Genomic DNA, 20,000 nt, shown 5'->3' with positions numbered 1-20,000 from the left:
ATTCTTAATGGAAAAATTGCCATATATGTTTTGATAACCTTAGCCCTGACTCCTCTTCCCCTATTCCTGTTGTGAGATGAACTCTAAAAAAATATATAATAATCTCAGCTAAGAGCTTAACCTAGATAGCCTTTGAGGAGCTGAGTTACTAACACCTTATTTTTAATGTGGAGTAAGCAGGTGTTGAATTTCTGTAGATACATTTTTTCAAGTGTTTGCTTTAAGTGCAAAGATGTCTTTAAAAAAGATACAAGGTTCTCATACCATTTATGAAATCTTATTAAACAGTGTGATATATATATATAAAAACCACACAAATTCAGTTCCTACAGTGACAAAAATAAATATGTGCAGTTTTCTGTATGAAAAAGTTATTCAGACCAGCCAGCTGCATGGTCTGAACTGTAGATATGTTAGAATTCCCCAAATTTACACAAATGAAAGAGCTAGATGTTGCTATCAATTTGTTAGGTCCCTTTTATAATTCTTTTGCTTAAAGGAAATAGTACTTCTTTCTGAGCTATTTAATTTACTTTTATTACATATATCACATTTTTTTGTATTTATTTATTTACTTAATCACAAATTCTACGCAATAAAAACTTTGGGACCGGTTCTCCCCATGCTAGTTTTGCAGTTATGTTGGCAAAGCTAATTACTTTCATCTGGAGAGCGTAAGCCGTGTTTTTTAAATCTCCTTAGATCTCAAAAAATCCCATCTCTATTGAGTGTGTTTTCATGGTAGTGTGTAGCGTGTAAAGCTGCTTATTCTGTGTTCTGACCATTGCTTACATGACATGCTGCTTACATGGCAGTGTGCTAGAAACACCTTGAGAAGAAGCTGGTGAGGTTAAGCTGAAAGAACATGTAATATAAGAAGGCTTTGTAAAAGTTACAGACAAAATATAAATCTGAAGGTAGTGTTCCAGCATGAATTCGAACATCTTTACACCTAATCTTTTTTCCTCCCAGAATTCCGTGTCTTCCAGGTTTAGATCAGATGTGAGGAGAATTGGGAGCACTTGGGAGCTGTGTGTCCTCGGTATGAAATCTTGTGTACCTGGGTGGTTTTAAATTGAGAAAATGGATGTCTGAAGAGTTTCACTGTGTGAATGCTTTTGGTGGTTGAAGTCTCCAATATGACTAGTGACCTTAGAATATTGAGGTAAAAATTCTAAATTGATGGGTGGTCTTGAGAAAATGTTTTCAGTTGATAGCTTCAGTAGGAGGAGGGTATGTTACCAATACAGCACGATCCCTGTATGGATGCTGGAGTTTAAGAAGCCAGTAACCTTTTCAGTTTCTTAATATGCTCAGTACATGTTTTTATCATTCTTGTGCATGACGAATGCGCAGCGAAGTCGAGGAGCGTGTGGTCGCACAGCACCTTCAGGTGCCAGTCTGCGGTGGGAGATGGTGTGTGTGTATAAATATATATATATATATATATATATATATGAAGTATAACTTCTTGCAAAGAAGGAGATGCAATAGTTTCGGTGCACGGTCCGAATTGTTAAAGCCCTTCGAGTAACTGACTCTCAATATTTCAAGCTGAACGAGGGAAAGTCCGCCGGTCCCGGAGGATCGTGCGGAGAGGGGCGGCCCCGGCGGGGTGCGGGGCTGCGCTGGGCGCCGGCAGCGGCAGGAGCGCCGGCCGCGGGCGCCCCCTGCTGCCCGCACCGCATATGGCGCGGCGGCTGCCGCCAGTCCCCGCTTCTCCTCAAATTAGAGCAAAATACGGAAACAGGGTAGAGGGAAATGATCTGCCTTCGTAGTAGTGTCTCAAGACTGACTCTAAAAAGAGACGTGGGACCGAAGGGTATTTAGAGACACCGGGGTAGCTGAGCAAACTGCACAAGTGTTAATGAAAGCCAAGTTTAGGGTCAACTGGATATTAAGATCTGGGCCAACTCCACCTTCTCTCAGTTTGAGCTTCTGAAGCATGCTGAAGTGTCTGAGCCCTCCTTTTCCTTATAGTATTGTAGGTATTACTATCTACAAAAGGGAATTTTGTTTCTAAATTTATTAATTTCAAACATATATTATGCAGTTATTAGTAGTTTGTTAAAGTTAAAACAGGCAAGTCGGAAAAGTTCAAAATGTTATAAACTTACTTGCTTCTAAGAGCATTTAAACCTGTCTTTGAATACACATCAAAACATTTAAAAAGCCCATTACCTACTTGCAGCTTACTTTTCTTCCTTTGGATGATAACCATGCATTTCTTCCTGAGTTTTAAAATACTTCAACTGTTATAAATGCCTATTTGGATATGGGCTGGTTTATGTATATAATGGTAATTTGTCTCCTTGGGGGATAGAATTGATCATAAGTAATTAAAAATGTTTCTTGAAATCAGTAGGCATAATTCAGTTCCATAAACCTGCAATGTTAACATAACACCAGATACTTCAGCTTTGGCAAAGCGATGTCAGGCTGCATTGAAGCCAGCATGAAGGATGAATACTTTTTCACGAAAGGAAATACAGAAAATGTCACTGGAATCAAATGGACTTATTGTCTGGTTATTACTTTAGTATCACTCCACCAGAGTGGACTAACTGAAGTTTATTTCAGTTTTACTAAGTCAAGTAGAAACTCCATAATTACTGCTCTAATTCTAAAATGAGTTAAAACTTTGAAAAGCTTTTTAGTGCTTCAGAGAATGTTTTCAGGGTTTGTCATTGTGCTCTTGCAACTAAACAAATGATTGGGATGTTTGAAAATGGATCTGAGAAAAAGCAGGGATAGGTAACTTTTCACTCAATGGTCATTTTATATATTTCACTGTTCACTTTTCCTGCCTTTCAATGTACTGCGTAAAGGAATGAGTGAGATACAGTGTGCTGCACTATTTAATCAGTATGCAAGATTTGGTGGGATTTATGTTAATCAAGACAGCCTTGTAGAGAAACATATTTGTCAGACCATTGCTTGAGTAGAGTGAATTAAGGAAGGATGCGCCTAAACTTGAATTCACTTGCTTTGCTTGTTTTGATTCATGGATTCATAGGTTTATTAGTTTAATGTGGTTGTCTGGCTTGCTGAGCAGTCAGGAATTTGAATCATAGGAATAAGCTTAGAGTTAGGAGGCTTAATAAAGAAGAAACATTTACAGATTCCAAAGTTGCTGTACATGTTTTTAATGTTAGAGATTAAGGTAAACAGATAATAATATGTCTATTTACCCTTTAAACACAGAATAATAATCTGTTATTCCTAGGGACTATAGGAAAGGTTTAACAAATTATTTAAGAAAGCCATAGGGGTTCAGATGTATGCAGCTACCTGTATATAGTAGCCTATATAAAAATTATTTATTTTTTATAAACTGTGAAATGCTATGAATCATTTTTCTTAGGCAAAACATGGGGCTTGTCAGCCCAAAGAAGGTACATTATTTGAATTTTAATTTTAAATACTTACCTTACTCTTTGCATAGCTGTTACAGCTAAATTTAGACTACAGTTAACAAAAACATGAATAATTCACTACTATTCAAGGTTTAATAAAGTTAAGTTCAGAGTATGTATTAAGATTAGGAAAGAAAATTTTTGTGTTTATGGTGCAAATTAAAGCTACAGACTATCTCAGATATACATACCATGAAATTTCATTGTAGTCGATGCGGTGTTTGTCAGTGCAGAACCAGGCTGATTACTGAAATATAATTACCTTTGTGGAGGAACTGGCTTGCGAGCAGAAGTCTCTTCTAAGATAGTGCCTTAATACTTCAGCAGTATTAATGTATGGCACTTTAAAAAGGCTATTTATGAGCAATTATTTCTAATGCACTTTAAACTGTAATTGAATAAAAAATGACTGCACTAGAAATCTTTACCATTGTGCAACATTTAGTTATCAAATATTGCATTTCAACACTCTAGCATATTTTTTTCTTGTTTTCTAAGTAATCTACTGTTAAATACATGTAATATATATATGTAATAACATTAGAAGAATTGTTCTATTGCTACAATAATAGCTTCAGAGGATAACCTTTCCCAAAAGTTAAGCATCTGGGGCAGCAATAGCATATTGCTGTTCATGTTGCCCATCAGTAGTCAGAAAGGTTTTTTTGTTGCTTTCAACTTATGCTAATTAAATTAAGATTTTTCTCATAAGATAATGACTTATACCTTTTGGTCCAAAATGTGAAGTTTAAACCTTTAATCGTTCCCTCATTCAAAACCGAAGTATTTAAAAAACTTGTAGGCTTTTTTTTGGTGCAGTTGATGGTCTAAGCCATTATTTTACTGAGAACCATTATCTATTTAAAACTTCGTGCATAAATTAAAGAGGAGCTAAATGGATTTGCAGTTGTTGCCATTAGTAGCATTTTAGATTATACAGGCAATTATTGTGTTCATTATCGTAGAGCAACCCCTTTGCAAAACTGTTGTGGTTGTTTTAGACATTATGTACAAATTTTCCCGTGGAGATTAAAATTTCCAGTGGTATGTTTAGTTTTGCTAACACAATTGTTTCAAATAGAACAAATATTGTGACAAGTAGAAGAAAACTTGCTTTTCTAATATGGGAAATAGCAATAAATGTGGAAAATTATTTGAATTCTTAATTCATCTATTTCTCATCTTGTCATAATTATTCTGGTTATGATTATTTTTAAAAGGAGAGAAATTTCTTTCTTAAGATGGTATATTTTACAAATACTTTGATAAAATTGCAGTGTAGTTAAAATGAAGTTTACCTGCTTTTCCAATATTCAGATGAGTGTTGGAGAATGTTAGTGCATTTCTACATGGAGTGTATCTGGATAATTCAGCACTTTTTCATTAGTTTGGATGCTGAAATTGTTTAAGTGGAAAGGCACAGAATTAAACTAATTAAGTATATTTCCATAGATTATGGTAACTAATTTTTGAGGATTGGAGAATGCATTTCTATTAAAACTCACTTTCTTTCTGTGCCTTCTTAAGAAGAGTTTTGCAGTTGCCTTCACTTGCTGTAGTAAATGCAGATATTAGAGCCGCTTATGGTCAGTCTTATGATCGGTATTAAAAAGGATGGCATTATTTATAACAAACTGAATGTTCTTGAGCAAGAGATTTATTGTGTGGAAATTTTTCATCATCAACTTTTTTTATCCTCTTTAATATCTCTCCAAACACATTTTTGTTGCGTTCCACGCTTAAATTCACATCTGTCTTCATCAATTAGAAAGGTATTAATGCTTTGAATTAGCTACGTATCAGTGTGCAGTGGACTAAATTTAATGTTTCTGTCCAAAAAGTGGCATTCTTTCCAAAGAAGCTCTTTATTCATTTCTGTTCTGGGGTGGGGTTTTGACAGGGTGGGGGCGGAGGGGGAGCTGTGGGGAGAGATAGGCTTTCACTACCATGATGCAGGGGAAAAAAAGTGTGAGGTAGTGGTTATGCATATTGCAAGACAGTGATTCTTTATTTTATTACAAAAAAAGACCAACTCTAGAAGGCCAGATTAAATCATTCCTTTCACTTTTTAATGGGATTTGGATGAATAGAGTAAAATATGCACTTTGCATTCATTGATAGCATCTTTAGGTTGAGGTAATTGAGTCTTTTTTCCCTGACTGAATGAATAATGACTTCATCTGATCCTCAGCGAGGCCTGAAACTTAGGCTGCCTTTGTCAACGCAAAGAGATCTGGGCTTTGAAACATGCTCTACTTCCCTGGCTTCATTTTTCTTCATTTTAATCCAAAAACCTATTTTTCTCAATAATTCAAGCATAAACTATGTAGTAGTTGAAGCAGCGGAAATTGCAAGATATTTGTCCTCGTTGTGCTGCTTTTTAAATGCAGCTGATAAATCAGCCGCTGTGGTCTTCAGCTGCCGGGTTCTCTAGGGAAGGGACGGCCCGCATGTAAGCAAGATTGCTGGAATTTTTTAAGAACTATATTTAAAGTGGCTCTTTTGCAGACTGTTATCTAAGGAAGTGTTCTGTTTTACTGGTCTTACTGGCCGAGCTGGGAGATAAACAGGGCATCAGTGGCAGGGCCTAGGAACACTCTGCCCTGCATCGCTTTCCCACATATTTTACCGCCTACAAGAGCATCCCGAAAGGCAGAGTGTAAATACTTAGCTTACGGCATACATTATTGAAATGGTGTGAGTCTTAGTTACATAGCTTAAAAATATTTTTTCATGAGAAACAGCGGATGGGAGATAGCCTCTCGTAATGTTTGGGCTGAAACACTTCTAAACCAAATACCTTTTCACTCATGAAAAGTGGAAGCTCTGGTTTGAAAATGGATATTCCACTGCATTGTTGTTTGTTTTTTTTTTTATTATTATATTAACTGAAAGCCTCATAAAATTAAAAATCATTTCTGTGAAATCAATTCAGATTCAGCGCTGTGTGGGAGCATAGTTGCAGGTGGCGGCACCCCTGTTGCATGAGCCAGAGGGTAGATAGATCGTGTTTGCCCATCGATTCTAGGATCTAACAGTGTTTTGATCTTCTAGCGATAAATGAGCCGTAGGAACCCTCCAAATATACCGTATGGTGCTGGTGGGTTTGCTGCACGCGGGACGGAAGAAAGTTGTTCCTCTGGAATTGCCTCTTCTCCTTGCCCTGCCGCGCCCCTGCCTGGGTTGAGGGGCTGGGGGGCTGTGCCGGTGTGGGGGCATTCAGAAGCCCTGGCTGGCACTGGTCAGACTGGTCTGGGAATCATTATTGTCCTGTAACCCCCGAGCATCCATTCCATGCAGGCGTAAGAATGGGTAATCAATCTGGTTATCAAAATGCAGTTAATTGCTGCAAGTGCATGGATTTTTCATAGGTAGGAATAAAAAAAGCCGACAGTAGCAAATTGTTTGCACCACAGAAGTGTCAATCTAAGAAAAACTTGCAACTGACTTATTTACGCTTCTTCCCCCAGGTTGGCTTGTTGGACCTGGAGCTGAACCAGCTGACCAAAGCCCTGTTCCTGGCACTGGTGGCGCTGTCAGTGGTTATGGTGACCTTGCAAGGGTTCGTGGGCCCATGGTACCGGAACCTTTTCCGGTTCCTCCTCCTCTTTTCCTACATCATCCCCATCAGGTGTGTGCATGGATGAAAGGAAAAACACTGATGTCTAATTTCACTGAATGTGGCTTTCCTGAAATTTATACTTGCTTCTCGTTGCAAAGGAAATTGATCCTATCAGGAAGCCAAAGGGAAGGTGTCAACAAATCTGCTGATTCTGGAAGGATCAGTGTACAGAAAACAATACTGTTGTATTTTTTCTGTATAATGTTCATCTTGCTGGGAGTAATCAGGATATCTAATCCTCTACTAGCATAAATGTATTAATAAGGATACAATCTTGGTATATTTGAGAATGCAGTTTCAGGAAACCTATGTTTGAATGAGTGGTTAGGTGTATTTTGGAATTTTGTTTTTGATGCCTTAAATACCGAACATGCTCCATTTCTCTGGTTAAAATACGAATTTTTTTGCTACAACAATGACTAATTTAAATTGAATGGCTGAATAATGTAGGTGCACTTCTACAGTGAGAGGACTTTTAACATGTAACCAAGTAGAGACTTGCCCTGAATTAATTAATTCATTAAGCATGAGTACGGTATATTCAAATTGCAGATAAACTGGAACAGGAAATAATATCCATGTCTGTTATCAAGTCTTCTGTGGACACAGAAGTGAAACATTGACTCCGAAATGAATTTTTTTCCTTGAATGGGTATTGCCTTTGCAAAATGGAAATACTCTCTCCTGTTAAAATACCCGGTGTTTAGTTTAAGGGGCTTGTTAATTTTAGATCCTCTTTCCTCAGGGACGTATCTTGAGATACGTCATTGACTAAGCCCAGTGGCTAGCCACAGAGTCAGCAGCAGCTGAACTGTAGATAGGTTTGAGACCTCTCCCTTCAGGTTTGCACACAACATTTAAATCCATGTAGTGTAAGGAAAAACATAAAACTGGGAGAATTTCTCATTAGTATTTTAATCTAAGCTTATGTGACTTAGGTGTTACTGTGTTCATTTTTTTAAGTACATGTCTGTGTGAAGGAAACTATTTCATTTTTGACTGATTTCATACTTGGGGAAGTATCTGTCTGAATATTTCATAACTTAAAGCACTTGTATTTTTATACTACTTTTGTGTTGCAAGAGCAGTTGATTCTGTTAGGGAGCTGAAGGAGAAGGCTCCACCATTCTGCTAGGGAGTGGAGGCAATCTCATTGTAGAAATGGTCACCTTAGAAAAGTTCCCGTTTCCTTCAACTGGCTGGGGTTTATTTACACATTCGTGTTTCAGTTTTGTGGTGTCTTTCTAAACACTGGTGTTGCTGTAACTCCCTTACCTCCCATGTGATGCTGCTGTTCAGGTCCTGGCATTGTTCCCCCATACACACACACAGAGAGTTATTGAGCATTAAGCAACTTAGCCATGTGAAGAGGCAAAAAGTGCTCCTCGAGGGATAAGCAAAGTTTTCGTATTGCTGAAAGATGCACTTAATCATCAAAGACATGTAGGGGAAGGGAAAAATGAGCTACGAATATAAAGGATCACTTGTCAGTCACTGTTTTCTTCCATAATAAACATACTAAGCCAAAACTTATTAAAATGGTTACAAGACAGATATATCTTTGTTACTAGATGCAAGAGGATTAAGAGCATATAGGTGGTGTAAGTAAATTTGACTCCATATTGACGGTTCAATATATGCCACTGAAAAACATGTAGATTGAGCAGCTTGTTTTCAACTGAAGGGTTGTTTAGTGCACTTGTGGGGCAGTTCTTTTCCAAATACAATTTCTAGGATAGACCTAATCCCATTTTTCAGTTTTGTGGGAGGTAATATGCAAAGCAGAAGTAACAGAGAAAGTGATTGGACTAGTTCTGAGATGGAGCATATAGTTACTCTGTGGAAGATCAGACAGGAATCTGCTGGAGAATGCCTTTCTCTCTGGAGGTTTATCTGTTTCTATACCAACTTTTCTTCAACTCAGATAATTCACGTACAAGGTCACTTCCCACACTATCAGCAAAATATACAACTGCAGTTATGTCACCGGTCAAATATAACTGTACTTCTTTCTTCTGGATGTTAAGCATAGAAATTACTTACTCCTTAACCTGTATTTGGAGTATAAACTCTTGGAGATGAAAATTATAAGTCTAATTACACTGAAACACCAAGTGTTGTGTCCTCTCATTAGTTTTGAAATAGCTCTATGGGGGAGATAATGAACTTTTCACGGGTAAGGAAATGAACATGGGAGATTAGGATTGACTGGTGGAGGCAAAGCATATCTGAATTCAGGCACGCATGAAATGTGTTGATTGATGGTTTTACAGAATTTGGGAAGTTCCTAAATACAGAGTTTTTTTGCAGTTGTGCTTGGCTTTCCATTTGTAGGGCAAGGGAAATTCCAGGTATGCAATGAAAATAATTTTCCATGGCCAGGTCATGTTTGGTGAAGATGATCAGGAGCAGGTAACTGTTAGCAGTTTAAGTGATCTCTGTGCAGCCTCTCCTGTAATTAGTAGGAAGAGGGACTTTTTGGGTTTGGGGTTTTTCTTTCACTCCAGGGAGCAGCTAATTCCTCATGATTCAGCTGCATCCTAAATACTCCTCTAGATCAGTGTTGCTTCCCCATGAAGTGTATCGCTGTGGGGCCTGTAAGACCTCAGAAGTATAAACATAAAGCAACTGTAAAAAACCAAACAATGCAACCAAACAAAAAACATCCCATCAACCAACAGCCACCCCCAGAAACACCAGCCCACGACATCTCACACATTCTATAGTGTACAAGGAAGCAAGCAGAATGGAGAAAAAGTAGCAGTGAACAAACACTGCAAGCTTAGCTCAGCTCTGAACTGCTTGTAAGTTAGAGCCATGATGCACAAAATGTTTTGAACAGCCCCAGAAATGGGGGGGCCTAAGTCTGGCCTTTAGAAATGACCCCTCTGTAATTGATGTTTCTTCTTCCCCATGGAGGAAGCGTAGCCCGGGGAGCCTCTGTCGGCACTCTGCCTCCCTACAAGGTTAGTCTGTCTGAATTTCTTAAAATTTATTGGGAAAGAAGGGTAGAAAGCAAGTTCTTGACAGACTGTCCAAAACTAAATGAATCTCTCCAGGATTATGCTCACCCGTTCTCTGAGTTTCTCTGTGTTCCTTGGTGTTCTTAGGCTTTTTTCTAGTTGGCTTTAGCAGTTTGAGATGCGTTAATGCCTATCCATAGGTTCCTCTGGTGTCACTGAGACCATTTCATTACTTATTTTAAATAAAATCATTGATTGAAATGCATTCTCCATTAGTTTACAAGATCTTGCCTGGCAGTGTCACCTCTTGCCATTACACATAGCGGGCTGGGGGGAGTGTGTGTCCTCAGGTCTGTCCATGCTCTGCTTTGTGATACCAGCATGGAAGTTCATAAGCCTGTGATGTTCCCTTTTTTTTTATTATTATTTTGTTTAGGTTATTTTGTTTAACAGTAAGGTCTCAGTGTTGAACATTTTTTTTTTTTTGATTGTCTGTTTTCTGAATGACAAAGGGCAGGGGCCAAAACCAGTCACACTAATGAAAAGTCACCACCTCAGGTGGGAAGGTGAGGTAAAGCTTTGTCATCGTTATGTTATCTTTTACCTGGTTACACAGATTAAAGATAAATTATTTTTAATTTTACATCTTTTTAAAATCAGGCTTACATTTTTTTCAGGAGAGTTAATTTTGCTTCTGTGTGGAATGGAAGACATTTATCATACTGGTGTAAAATTCCAGGTATAAATCATGTATGTCTTGAGGTTTTGCTTCAATTTTTGCAGCTGCTAATTTGATCAGTCATTTTGATTTTTTTGAACAAGCTATCACAGAGACGGTTTCTAATGTTTGTATTTTTAAGTACAAGAGAACAGAATGTTCTTGGATCAATGCGGCATGCAAGACCCCCGCTCCCAGCTGCAGGGCTGGCAGTCCGGCTGTGTGGGTGCCGGCGGGGTGCTGGGGCTGTCAGAGCCTCGCCGCACAGCGCTTCTGGCCTTCCCCTGGCAGTTAGTTGTAGCATCTGCTCATCAGCCCGCTCGGCTGCCCTGGGAATCTGTTCAGAAATTACAGCCAAGGCTGCAGAAGAGGCTGGCCTCAGCGGCGGTGCTGCCCCCCCCGGCTGGGACCCCCGCCACCACCGGGTCATGGGACTTAGGTCACTCATTGCCCGGCCCTCTTCAGCACCGCGAGAAAGTGAGCTGTGCTCTGACTTGCCACCTCCTCTTTGTTGGTTTTTTTTTTTTTTTTCTGTTTTCCCCCAAAAAATGTAGCCAGGAAAGCTTTTCAAGACAATTTAGGCTTATCCAAGGGGTGTTTGGTGAAATCGCTGCCTTGGTGCACAGGTGTGCGAGTTCTGTAGCTGTACGTGCTTCCGCTGAGCAGGTAGGAAACGGAGGATTTTCCATAAAGCGCTAAGGTATTGACTGGGGTCTGGTATGCCCGTGTATCATCCAAGCTCCGGATTTAGCAGCGGTTTAAAGCTGGGATGGCAGGGGCCTAATCAGCCACCTTTTTAGGAGGATCCTTCAGTTCAGGTGTACACAGAAGCTGAAATGTCTTTTGTCCGTCCCTTCAGACACCCCAGGGCTCCCGGGCGCGGAGCTGCTCTGCCATGTAAGCTGTCCCACTGCTCTGGACGGAGCTGCCCTGCACTTAAGTAGTAAAGTTCTGGGGCAGTACCTGGCTCCCAGCTGCTTTTTTCTGGGTCTTTGAGAAGTATTTAAAGAAAATCCTTTAAGTTAGGGTAGTCTGTTTTCAGTGCGCAGTGAAGATGTTGCTGCTGGGAAGTCTTGTATCTGAAATCCATTAACATCCCATCAAATCCTGGATCATACAAACACCAATTTCTGTGTATTCCCGAGATCCAGGGAGCTCGCTGCTGTGCAGGACCATGGTGTCTGTCCGAGAGCAGCAAGCAGCTCTGCTGCTTTCATATTGTAGTTGTGCTGCCCACGGTGGGAGCTCTGATCTCTGTTAATGCATAGATGTGAGGGTATCAGTATATGTAGTCTCACATATACAGACAATATATATCAGGCATATGATGCAAAGCTTTCAGCGTGGAAGAGCTAAACTGCTGCTCAAAGTAGTTTTAGCAATCCTTGTAAAAATTGTACTATGCTTCTGTACCACACCATGGTATATAATGCAATCTATTTAGAGACTGGAGAATATTATATGACATAAAGAAGCTTCCTGATATTTTACAAACTAATTCTGACTTCTTCATGCAACAGGAGCTATGGCATGTGTCCCATGCTTAGAATAAGTCTTACTCAGCCTGGTATGGTGCTGTACTACTGCCTAAGCTAGCTTTGTGCTTTCCTTACAATATTGGGTATTCATGCGTCATAGAGAACGCACAATCAGTTTACAATAAAAGTCATTCAGCTGATCTATTGCAGGAAATCTTTTTCCTTTCTAGTATTGCAACACTGCCTATTTGCTCCTAGTTGTTTTTCTGTTTTTAATATGATAGTATTACAGTAAGTAATGCCAGATTTGCCTGGAATACACTAAAAATACTCATATTTCAAAAATTATTTGTATTGGACATCTAATGTCAATATTTTGCCGTTATGGAAGAGGCTTAATGAAAAAAGGCATTTGACCTGACAAATGTGAAAATAACGAAGAAACATTTTTAATAGGAAGTAATTATTGTTACTCAGACCTGCATATGCTACATCTCTTGTGCCAAGGCACTCGTTTGACATGCGTTCTATTTGTATTTTGCACTCTACTGTGTTTTCAGCCTGGAAGAAATTCATAGATTAATTTTCTCATCAATTATTCCCCAGGTTTCCTCCTGAGGCTCTAAGTTCTACCTATGTTACAACATCTAATTAACAGTACCTAGGTTGCATGTAGCCCTTGAAAAACTAGGTGTGTTGCAGTCGCTATAGCAATGCAGGACTGGTACACGTTTTTTTGCCACACATACTTAAGCATGAATGTGTGGGATTGAGCGCTCTTTGAAAGTTACGTTTATTGCTTGGATTTTATGTGGAGTGCTGTGTGCACTTTCTTTCCTTTTATATGCTTACATAATGGACAAAATTTAGACAAATTAGTCTGAGAGAACTAGTGAGACCAATTACAAGGAAAACAAGAACACACATCTGAGCATCTTCTAGAAGTATCAGACAGATAGTGACATTGGGGTGTGACCCCGGGCAGCAGTTCAGCCCCCTGCAGCCGCTCACCCACTGCCCTGCAGGATGGGGGCGTGGATCAGAAGGGTAAAAGCAGGAAAACTCAGGGGCTGAGATAAAGGCAGTTAGATAAGTGAAGCAAAAGCTGCTCACACAAGCAAAGCAGCAGGAGACACCCATTCCCCACTCCCACTCCCCAGGGGCGGGCAGGAGGGGCTCAGCCATGCCAGGACAGCCGGGCTCCAGCCTGACGGGGGCTTGGGGAGGCAAACGCCATCACTCCGTATGTCCCCCCTTCCTCCTCCTGCCCCAGCTGTACATGCTGAGCATGAGGGCGCATGGCCTGGGACACCCCTCGGTCAGGGGGGGCAGCTGTCCCGGCCGTGCCCCCTCCCAGCGCCCGGTGCCCCCCAGCTGCTCGAGGTGGGGCGGGTGGGGAGCAGAGGAGCCCTTGGCTCAGGGTAAGCACCACCCAGCAATAACGAGAACATCCCTGTGTTCTCAGCGCTGTTCCCAGCACAGATCAAACCACAGCCCCACAGCAGCCACTGTGGAGAAAATTAACCTTTATCCCAGCCCAAACCAGCACACAGAGAAAACTAGGTAAAAATGTATGTGGTGGGCTAAACAGAAAAGGAATATTCACATTTTCTCTCCAAATAAAATATGAGAGGAGGGAAGTCAGGGGAAATTGAAGGGAGAAGCTATGGGTTGATTTTAATTTAGATCTTGATAGAATATTGTATTTAAAAGAAGTAACTTGTGTTTGTTCTCTTTTTGTTTGTTTAGTGCCAGTTAATAGAAGTTGTCAGGCTCCAGAATCACTTTCTTTGAAGATTTAATTTTCCAGGCAATGAAGTTAAGAGAATTTTGGTTGTTTCTTGACCAATTTTTAAATTATTCTATACAGTTTTCTAGATTGTAAATAATGTGTTTATCTGTGTATAGTTTATGGCTGTTTCAAGCAGGTAGGGGTCTGGAAAAGTTAGGGGTGTAGCCATAGAGGTTTGGGTACAGTTTTGGGTACTAATGTGACCCAGATATGATCTTCAGTACTTCACTTGGAAGTTCTGAAAATAAAAAGACTACATCTCAATTACTTCATTTTAATAATTGGATACTGCTACAGGTACTCATGCTGTATCTGGAGTTTGGGCAGGGCTTCATCTTTTGCTGCGAAACTTTAGCTTGTATACAGAACTGCTCAACAAGGTCAAGTACAACTATCATACGGTTTTGATTCACATTCATACTTGAGTTTTATCAGGCACAGTATCAACTTGCTCACAAAATTGTCTTTGGTAACTTCACGAGGTCTCGGTTGCTGTTTACTGAGTTGTGAAAGGCAGAATGTTTCTGGAGTTTCTAAATGTATTTGTCTGAAACCCCCTCAGTGAAGACCCTTGTGTATTGATGAATTTGGCCATTTTGACTAAAACAAAATCAGAGCTCTTTACAAGGGGACCTGATGCTGTTACCACTGGGGAAAAGATGAAATTCAGAAAAGAGAGAAGTCCTGTAAATATGAATTGGTTTAGCCTGAAACACTACTGATATTTTAATGGAGTAAAAGCAATAGTATCTGTTAGTAACTTGTAGTAGAAAGCAGCGTGTATTCTGAAGTGCTGTCTGACTGATGTATTCTGCAGCTGAATTGCAGAGAAATGCCACTCGGGCTCTTGGGGGAATAAATCCCTGAGTTGGATAGAAGTTGGATATAAATTGCCTTAAGTTTTGCCTGCGATGGGGTGACTAGTGCTGAGGTTGAGACACAGGAAACTTCACACTGTCATGTTCACTAAATATGCCCGTTCTCTGCAGTAGCCTTCAAGTACCTGTGTTACCATACTGTGTCTGAAGATTGCAGGGTAATTAGTTTACAAAAAGATGAGTGTTACTGATGGAACAGTGTGCTAATGCTACATGTGATGCTGTTCTGTGCATTTTCATCAATAACGGGTATGTATGGAGTCTTCTAAACTGGATGAAATGGAGAAGGATTTAAAAACGAGTGGATTTAAAACGGTTTTGGTTATATGATGAGGTTTCTTAAAGTCCACAAAGGGTTTATGAGAAATGGTAGCTAATGTCGTCAGGAACTGAAGGTAGCTTGGTGTTGACTAAGATAAGTATCTCCTTGTTTTATTGTGTAAAAATTTCTGGACTTTTCAGACAGGATAGACTTTTTCAATCTATTCCTGTGAAGCTGTGCTGGAGAGATTTCTAGTTTCAAAAGCAAACTCAGTATTAATAGCTGTCTCTCATTTGTAGTGTTACAAAAGTGTCCGTAATGTGGTAGGTCACAGCTACAGTGATTTTAAAGGTAAAAATTCTCTCCAAGACAGCAAGCACCAAGTGAAGGAAGTCAGAGCAGCATACAGTGTACAAATTTTAGAATACTAAAAATGCATCTATAACCCTCTTTTTTTTTTTTTTTTGGGGTGTGTGTGTGTGTTGTTTTTTTAATTCATGTCTAATTCTTTATCCAACTTAACAATTCAAGCATGTACCAAATATCTCTGCATGCCAGAAAGCTGTCTTGGACTGTACTGGTCACTGGGGGGATGTTATTTCTGTGGAGGGCAGTGGTGCCAGCTTTCTGTTAGGTCCCTCAGCACCTTGTTCCACTTAGTGCGTGCTGGGGTAATTCCTAAAATGCCTTGGTGCTTTGAAATACAGATTTCTCCTCACCGCTCAGCAAAAGAAGCTGTTTCCGCCCCCCCCCCCCCCCCCCTTTTTTTTTTTTCCTTACCTTTAAACTATATTTAAGTGAGATTATACTTAAATGCATCTAGAGAGTGTTTAGAATATCAAACCAGGTAACACACATGCTTATAAAAGGTGCAGGTGGTGAGATGAACTGCACTCCAGCTTTGAGAGACTTTCGGGATCTTACTGAAGCACGGTTTATCTGATTTGGATGACTTTGTAGCTCTTCATTGGTAGAGTAGCCCTGTGGATTTCTCTGTGCGTGCCATGTACCTGAGAGTGAAGCTCTTAAATAGAGCTTTCATTGCAGATTCCCTGTTTGGTAGCCCAGGCAGGAAAAAAAAAAATATTATAGCCCAAATGTCTCTTGTAAGTGGGGTAATGAGCAGCTTTCATCCTTCACTTACTCTGCTTACTTCTGGCTAGAGCAGATATCTAGCTGTTCTTAAATGAATTAAGTGTGCTTATGTTTCTTTGCCTGAGCTATAGAGCGTCCTTTGTGCTTGACTGGCTAACTGGCAGGTTCTCATCCCTAAGAGGAATAAAGCTTTTGCTGTTCTTTCTGCTGGCTGATACCTGCCTCAGTGTGAAGGGTGTTACGTTGGTTCTTATGTCCTCTAACTGCAGGCTGACCGACAGACGCAATGCAAATCCTGGTTGCTCACTACTGGCTCTGGATTGATTAAGACAGGTTAAAACTGTAGTTAACCAGTGTGAAGCAAGTGACTTCCAGGGGTTTTTTCCTCTTTGTTATAATGTAGCATCTTCAATAAAAAGAATATGGTAGAGTCCTCCTCCTGTTGTCTGTCCTAATGGTTGTTTTTTTTTTAAATATATATTTGTGTGTCTGAAAACAGCTGAAGTGAGGTATGATATTGCAGAAGTAATTGGGGTATGTCACCAGACAGAAGGATGATTTTCTGCTAATGATGATTTTAATGGAAATAAGAGCTAGTTAAAGAACAAAATACCATCTTGAGTGGTCAAGAGTCTTGTATCAAAAAGGCTTCTTTCTTCTTGTGCTGGAACATGCGTTGTTTTCTGCGGTACAAATTCAGGAAGGCAGGGATGTGGAATAAACTGAAGTTTTTCAGTGTGTATTGAAATTTCAGGTGTTCTCACAGTTCTAGTTAAATGCAACATCCCATAAAGAGCTGCAGTTTGTGGCTCACTGTTCCCTCCGCTGTTACCTCGGGAAATTCACAGTCTGTCACTGTGAGTGCAGGACAGATGAAAACTCTTCGTGGCTGCTGTTTTGGTTGTGCTGTAAAGCAGCACTTCAGGACTGGTAAAAAAGCTCTGAAGTACACTAGCAGTGTTTTGACCTTGATATATCCCTTTGGAATAGTTTTAAGAGTTGTGTTACTATGAACCTGTTACTAAACCTGGGACTAGAGTCCCATGCCCCAGGCAAATTAGCTACAAATCATTCCCGTAGCCGCTGTCCTAGCTGTTTCTTCAGTGTTACTGTTAAAGCAGAATCAGCAGCAATGAAAATGTGCGGATGCTTTAGTCACCGTTCCTCTGACATGGTAGCAGGAATGTGGTGAATAGCTGAAGGAAAGTAGCATTGTAAAGTTTTAGAATAGGCTGGCATAGACTTTTGAGTTGGAGCATTTAATTTAGGGGAATAGCAGTGTCATTGAAGTTATCTCTGACCAGCATGAGTGATTTTTTTTTTTTTAATTATTATAAGAATACAAGGTGCAAGGGCAATTAATTCTTCTGTGATGTAGATATGGAAATATAACAAATAAATATGCAGACACAGTGTGTCCAAAAAATATATACTTCTGATTTTGCGCTTCTATGTATAATCAGTAAAACTTCCTGCACGTTACAGTTTCTAGTGCAGAGCTCCCCAAAGGTTCCTTATTGCAGCAGCTCCAGCCCACACGCTATCATGTCAGGGTGTTTGCTGCTTGGGCGCTGCACTCTTTTTGCAGTAGAGAGCTTCTGTAGCGGCATTTGGGGAAGGACAGCAATGTTGTTGATTGGTTGTGGTGGGAGAGGGAATGTGACAAATATAGTTGTACTTTCCTAAATAAAAAATATGGTGTTTTTTTAAAAAAAACAGTGACTCGAAGAGGTATAAAAATATTTCTGCTTTTACATTGTAAAGCAAACATTGGTGTCAGGGGGTTTTTAACAAATGAAAACTGTGATATGAATAGCAATGTGTTCTTGTTGATAAAGTGTATATAATATTCTCAGCTGTCTAAGTGTAGTAATGTAATTATGTCAAGAATCACCACAAAGTGTTGCAGTCTGTTTCATGCAGAAGGCATGTTGTTGCATTTGTTTGTGTTGGAATACCTTCTAGAAGTCTGGGATGGAGCCTGAATTTCTAATGTGATATGTACTCTACAAACACATAACAAAATCATTGTTCCAAAATGGTTTTGTCATATGGTTTTAAGATATATTTTTTCCAGGTATCGTAAAAAGATCGTTTATTTTTATGGTTATAACTTTCACTTTGCCTAATATTCACACTGATTATGGTATAAATTTCCTTTGCAGTTTACGTGTGAACTTGGACATGGGTAAGGCAGCCTATGGGTGGATGATTATGAAAGATGACAATATTCCTGGAACAGTTGTTCGAACTAGCACCATACCAGAAGAGTTGGGACGATTAGTTTATTTACTAACGGATAAAACAGGTATATCAGGTTACAATTCTGAAATATGATTTTTTTTTTCAAATATCTAAACTTAATATTTTGATATGTTAATGTAAGACTAGATTTAGACTACTGATTTTTATTTTTCAGTGAAATTTGCAGCATGTGCTTATGGACTTTGTACTAGTACCAGTCGGTGTGCTTAGGCCAGTACTTACCTGTGCAAGTCAGTATTTGGTAGTAATCTGATTTATTCCAGTGGGAACACTGCTGCTACAGTAACAGGACCGTGGATAGCATTAGGTCCATGTATCTCACTCTGCAAAGACCCTGGAGTCACGCTCAGGACGCTGTTGCATTCTGCACCTCATTTCGCCAGCAATACCGTAACGACGTGACACATCAGAGGGCAAGGCAGTTCCAAAACAAGCCATAAGATCAGCCTCCAAAATGACTCTGTTACCCCCAGGAAGGTTACAATGACCAGTTCTAGAGCTGCTGTATGATTTTATCTGAATAACCGTAACCCGTCAGTGTAGCTGGCCCGGTGTGCTGGCAAACCTCACCCTTACCAGGGCCAGAAGGTGGGTAAGTGTGTGACAGAGTGACAGCTTGTGCTGCGCTGCCGTCTGCCGTTACAGCTGAAACCTGTTACCGCCTTGCCCTGCTCTTAGGTCTAGATGTCTTTAAGGAACCCTAAAGTTTCTTTCAGAAGATATCTTAGTAGATAACCAGTTAAATTCTGTAGCAAATACAGTATTTCTTCTCCTTTTTGTTCTTTCTGAGGCTGAATAAATCAGTTCAGGTAGATGTACTGTTTCTTTAAGCAGCTGAATTTTTGAATTGAGAAAATTGTTTCTTAAACAGCTGATGAAATTTTTTAGTGGTTTTAAGTAAAATATAGTTCAAAATGGTGAGAAAGCGTTTGGGGGGGCGCAGGGTTTGGCCTCTGTTATGCTGTTCAGAAAGCATAATATACAGTTTACATCTCTTTCTGCTTGAAATAGTTCCACGTTCCCTCCCATGCTGAATGCTTTCATTACTGCATATTTTGAAATGAAATGTAAATTTAATATATTGTCACATTTTCAAAACGCACTTTCATCTTTTTTCTAAAGATACATATGTTACCCTATACCCTTCGGAATGCTGTTCTTCTATTTCATAGAAGATAAAGACAACTGCCACCTTCTTAGCATGTAGAAAAGTGTACTGCTAATTACAGTGTGGTAATTCTTCAAAGCAAGTGAACAATTCTCTTAACAAGTTTTATTTCAGTTAGCTAATGATTTGTATGCTATTGCAACTGCTTATTGATTTTAATTGCACCCTTCATCATGATAATTTATGTAACTTCAAGAGTGCTGTCACACCGAAGGCTTGAAATATGTAATTTACAGCATATGTTTGGAAAAAGGGAGGTATGTTCAAAAATAATGAATTTTCAAAACAATGCAGTAGAGTTCATTTGCTCAAAGCACTACTTTGTAAGCAAAACCAATGTATA

At 39.6% G+C, this 20,000-nt stretch overlaps 1 protein-coding gene across 2 annotated transcripts in view; it reads left to right on the top strand.

Moving 5' to 3' along the window:
- ATP9B (ATPase phospholipid transporting 9B (putative)) overlaps positions 1–20,000 on the top strand; it is a 167,961-nt gene that overhangs the window by 105,892 nt on the left and 42,069 nt on the right. For both annotated transcript variants that reach the window (XM_040585542.1, XM_040585541.1), the window contains exons 12-13: positions 6,887–7,047; positions 18,390–18,532. In XM_040585542.1, coding sequence (XP_040441476.1) covers positions 6,887–7,047; positions 18,390–18,532 — 304 coding nt within the window. The remainder of the gene's footprint in view (positions 1–6,886; positions 7,048–18,389; positions 18,533–20,000) is intronic.

Source organism: Falco naumanni, chromosome 3 (genome assembly GCF_017639655.2).
Source record: "Falco naumanni isolate bFalNau1 chromosome 3, bFalNau1.pat, whole genome shotgun sequence".
Lineage (NCBI taxonomy): Eukaryota > Metazoa > Chordata > Aves > Falconiformes > Falconidae > Falco > Falco naumanni.
This window is presented reverse-complemented; position numbering and strand designations above follow the sequence as displayed.